Source organism: Arvicola amphibius, chromosome 15 (genome assembly GCF_903992535.2).
Source record: "Arvicola amphibius chromosome 15, mArvAmp1.2, whole genome shotgun sequence".
NCBI classification, from domain to species: Eukaryota; Metazoa; Chordata; class Mammalia; order Rodentia; family Cricetidae; genus Arvicola; species Arvicola amphibius.
The window spans coordinates 54,545,508-54,550,443 of record NC_052061.1 but is presented as its reverse complement, the minus strand read 5'-3'; the positions used below and the strand labels follow the sequence as shown (position 1 = coordinate 54,550,443).

The window sequence follows — 4,936 nt, the reverse complement described above, 5'->3', positions numbered from 1 at the left end:
TCAAAGATGTTCTCAGAAACTCTAAACTTGAAATAATAGATAGCTGTGATCCTCTAAATAAGTACTGTCCATTGATACCACCTCAAGATCAGCAAGAGCTCTTTACTAATGAGCCCTTTCTTCTTCCCTATGTTGACCATGTATGATCAACATTTAAATTACTCATGTTTTTACCTGTCCCTTTGAAACTATTTAAACTCACAGAGCCATTTAGTAAATTCTTATTGATATTATACTTTAAATTAGGGTGTTTCAGGTTTCTGGAAGATAAATACAGAACTCTTTGTAGAAACATCAGTAAAACCATCTGAGTTCTTCATTTCTCTTTTGTTATTTGACTTATTTTTGCATGGGAGACAGGGTTTAATATGTACTTTGGGCTGTCCATGAACTGACTGCATAGACTAGGCTGGAATATAACTGGAGGCAGATATTCATGCCTCTGACTTCTGAATGCAAGAGTTAAACCTGTGCGCCTCTATTACAGCTTGTCCATCTTATTTTTTTTTCCTTTGGCATTTGTAATTTTTATACAATTTTCCTCATGTGTACTGTTGACATTTTACTTTTTGACTTTTCTTTCTATGTTTTTAATAGGGATTTCTCTTGCAATGTGATATCCCATTCACAGTGTACAGATATGACAGACTTGAATCTCCTATTCAGCTTCCTTCCATAAATATTTCGTGACTATATTATTATGTCTGTGTCACTGAAGTGTGGGGAGCACCAGAGTCTTAAGACTATACAGTCAGAGAAGTCTACCTTACCATGTTGTCAGTATCATGCTCTCTGTTGTACACATGTATGGGACATTTCAGAATGCAGTGACCTATGATGATGTGCATGTTGACTTCACTTGGGAAGAGTGGAAGTTGCTGGATTCTTCACAAAGGAATCTCTACAAAGATGTGATGCTGGAGACCTACAGGAACCTCGCTACCATAGGTAAGACTGAATTTTCCTTCAGGGTTTTAAATAACAGGAAATCGTTTCCTCAAATTTTGATGCTATTTTACAATCTAACTGAGAAAGAAGAGTGAGTCAAGTAAATCAGGCATGTTTCTAAGGTTTACAGAAGATAGCAACTTAAATTTTGTACAAATTTCAATAATATACCATATATTTTCTGGTACTATTTTTTAGGATACAGTTGGGAAGACCATAATATTGAAGAATATTGTACAAGTTCCAGAATTCCTGGAAGGTAATTATCATGTGCAACCTGGTACAAATGTGACTCTGAAGAAATTGTAATGCGTTCTAAATGTTTTAAGCAAAAGCAAGTATAAGGAAGCACAAGTTCACGTGCATTTATGATTATTAAATTATCACAAAACCGTACTTCTCAGTTATAGATAGGTGAACTTTGTTTGCAAGGCACTCACAAGACAAGAAAGAAAATGCCTTAACAGATTTCACCCTTTGATTGCTAGCTCCATGAGAGCTATGCTATAGAATTCCAATCTATTAAGTTTCTTACCACCCATATTAAGAAAGGCATATATGTTGAAGATGTAATAAGCACATCTCTCAAACTTTCTAATAAGAATGTAAAAACCAGTGCATAGTAAAGCAAGTGTTACCCTTATGCTTGCTGTGACTACTAAATTTAGTTAGGGCAGTTAGAGTCAAGAGTCAAGGGGCAGTCATTACTGAGAAATTAATGACTACATGTCTAAGAGGGATATAAATTCAAACTATGCTGTTCCATGTGTAAATCTTCTAGATGGTATTCATACTTTACTCTGTATATCATATTATTCTGTATATAAGTCATATGACCATATTAGAAGACATAACATACCACATATGTATGCCTAAATTTTTCCAGGTCTCTTCAAATATGTAAAAAAATCTCATATAGAAAAAGATTCTGTAAATGTGATCCAAGTAATAGAGGTTCTTACCATAACAGGTGTTTTCAAAAATGCAAAACAACCCCTAATAAAGGGGAGTAGTACGAATACAAACACAGTGATAACACCATAAGATCTGATTTATTTTTACAATTAAACCAAATCATGAAATTAATTCATATTAATTCATACTCATTAATTCATTAATTCATAAAAAAATTCAACAGTGTCTTGAATATGGTAAAGCTTTTACATGTACCAATTCTTGTAGGCGCGAAAGAAGTCATACTGGACAAAAAACCTATGAATGCAATCAGTGTGGTAAAACCTTTACACAACATGCTTATCTTCAAAGACATAAAAGTACACATACTGGAGAGAAACCCTATGAATGTCTTCAGTGTGGTAAAGCCTTTGCATATCACAGTACTCTTCAAAGACATAAAAGAACACATACTGGAGAGAAACCTTATGAATGTAATCAGTGTGGTAAAGCATTTGCACATCATAGTTATCTTCTAATGCATAAAAGAACACATACTGGAGAGAAACCTTATGAATGTCATCAGTGTAGTAAAGCCTTTGCATATCACAGTACTCTTCAAAGACATAAAAGAACACATACTGGAGAGAAACCTTATGAATGTAATCACTGTGGTAAAGCATTTGCACAACGTGTTAATCTTCAAAGGCATAAAAAAGCACATACTGGAAGAAAACCTTATGAATGTAATCAGTGTAGTAAAGCCTTCACAGGATGCAGTTATCTTCCAATACTTAAAAGAACACATATTGGAGAGAAACCTTATGAATGTAACCTGTGTGGTAAAGCCTTTGTACGACATGGTAGTCTTCAAATACAGAAAAGAACTCATATGGGAGACAAACGCTATGAATGTAATCAATGTGGTAAAGCCTTTGCACGTCACAGTTTTCTTCAAAGACATAAAAGAACACATACTGGAGAGAAACCTTATGAATGTAATCAGTGTGGTAAAGCCTTTGCATATCACAGTACTCTTCAAAGACATAAAAGAACACATACTGGAGAGAAACCTTATGAATGTAATCGGTGTGGTAAAGCCTTTACACAACACAGTCATCTTCAAAGACATAAAAGAACACATACTGGAGAGAAACCTTATGAATGTAGTCAATGCAGTAAAGCCTTTGCATGGCACAAAAATCTTAAAATACATTTTAATGTAGCACATACTGGAGAGAAACCCTATGAATGTAATCAATGTGGTAAAGCCTTTGCACATCAAAGTTTTCTTCAAGGACATAAAAGAACACATACTGGAGAGAAACCTTATGAATGTAATCAGTGTGGTAAAACCTTTATACGACGTGGCCATCTTCAAAGGCATAAAATAACACATACTGGAGAGAAACCCTATGAATGTAATCAATGTGGTAAAGCCTTTGCACATCAAAGTTTTCTTCAAAGACATAAAACAACACATACTGGAGAGAAACCTTATGAATGTAATCAGTGTGGTAAAGCCTTTATACGACGTAGTCATCTTCAAAGGCATATAATAACACATACTGGAGAAAAGCCCTTTGAATGCATTCAATGTGGTAAAGCCTTTACACGACACAGTAGTCTTCAAATACATCAAAGAACACATACTGGAGAAAAACCTTATGAATGTCATCAATGTGGTAAAGCCTTTGCATGTCACAGCAATCTTAAAGTACATTTAAAAAAAACACATCCTGGAGAGAAACCTTAAATATAATCTATGTGGTAAAGCCTTTGTCTATCACAGTTCTTTTACAGTTCATACAAGAGAATATACTGTAGAGAAACAATTTTAATGCAGTCAATGTGGTAAAGACTTTGCATATCACAGATTTCTTCAAATACATAGAACACATACTGGAGAGAAACCCTATGAACGTGATCAATGTGGTGAAGCCTTTGTACATAAGAGTCATCTTCAACTATAGAGAAGAACACAACACATACTGGAGAGAAACCCTAAATATATAATCAATGTGGCAAACCCTTTACATTTATTAGTAGTCTTTCAAATCATGGTAAAAAGTAATACTGCAAAGAAAACCTAAAACATAGCCATTTTTGGTATAGTTATGCACTTTATAGAGGAGTAATGAAAGACTGCATATGACAGTGGTCTTTGAGTAGGTGTAAAAACTACTGAGGGTTTTTTTGTTTGTTTTTGTTTTTGTTTGGTTTTGGTTTTGGTTTTTCATGATAGGGTTTCCCTGTTTAATAGTTCTAGCTGTCCTGGAACTAGCTCTTGTAGAACAGGCTGGCCTCAAACTCATAGAGATTCACCTGCTTCTTCCTGAATGCTGGGATTAAAGGCATGAGCCAGTACCACCTGGCCAGTACTGAGGCCTTATTACTTTGAAGTATTTGGTAAGATCTTTATACCAACAATGAGAATACCTTTCCCCTCACAGCTATATGTATTCGGGATACTTCCTTTCACAGGTGTAGGTATAGCCTGACTTCCAAACTAAAAGCTCCTATGTCTCCATCCCATCAATCTCTGGTTGTAGTCAGAGGCTGTTTGTTCATTTCCCGGCCTTGCAGACTCCCGAAGTAATTACAGAAACTGTATTATTTAAATCACTGCTTGACCAATAACTTAAACATACTGATAGCTAGCTCTCATATCTTACATTAACCTATATCTATGATTTTATATTTTACCATGAGGCTTGTTGCCTACCAGAAAGGTTCTGGCTGGCAACTCTCCTCTTTCTCCAACTACTCTCTCTGTATATATCTCTTCCAGCCTGGTTATATTCTGTTAAGCCACTGGTCGAAAGCAGCTTCTTTATTAACCAATAAAAGTAACACATACACAGAAGGACTTCCCACACCACCTGGTATTTGCCTTTCTGGTAGGAATAAGGATATCTTAAGAGACATTTCTCTTTCTTTGGTTAAGAACTAGAGAAGTAAGCCGGGCGGTGGTGGCGCACGCCTTTAATCCCAGCACTCGGGAGGCAGAGGCAGGCGGATCTCCGAGTTCGAGACCAGCCTGATCTACAAGAGCTAGATCCAGGACAGGCTCTAAAAACTACAGGGAAACCCT

General features: G+C 35.9%; 1 protein-coding gene across 3 annotated transcripts; it reads left to right on the top strand.

Annotated features, from left to right (window-relative positions):
• Positions 1-627: 627 nt before the first annotated feature.
• LOC119801926 (zinc finger protein 431-like) lies at positions 628-4,517 on the top strand. Of its 3 annotated transcripts, XM_038312698.1 has the most exons (5): positions 628-948; positions 1,147-1,207; positions 2,131-3,011; positions 3,069-3,542; positions 3,703-4,517. In XM_038312698.1, the coding sequence occupies exons 1-5, from the start codon at positions 786-788 to the stop codon at positions 3,813-3,815; spliced, it is 1,692 nt and encodes a 563-aa protein (XP_038168626.1). In that variant the 5' UTR covers positions 628-785; the 3' UTR covers positions 3,816-4,517. The 3 variants fall into 3 exon arrangements, with proteins under 3 accessions (XP_038168626.1, XP_038168628.1, XP_038168627.1); XM_038312700.1 differs by having other exon boundaries at positions 2,215-3,559; positions 3,798-3,815; XM_038312699.1 differs by lacking the exon at positions 3,703-4,517 and having other exon boundaries at positions 2,215-3,598.
• Positions 4,518-4,936: the final 419 nt, after the last annotated feature.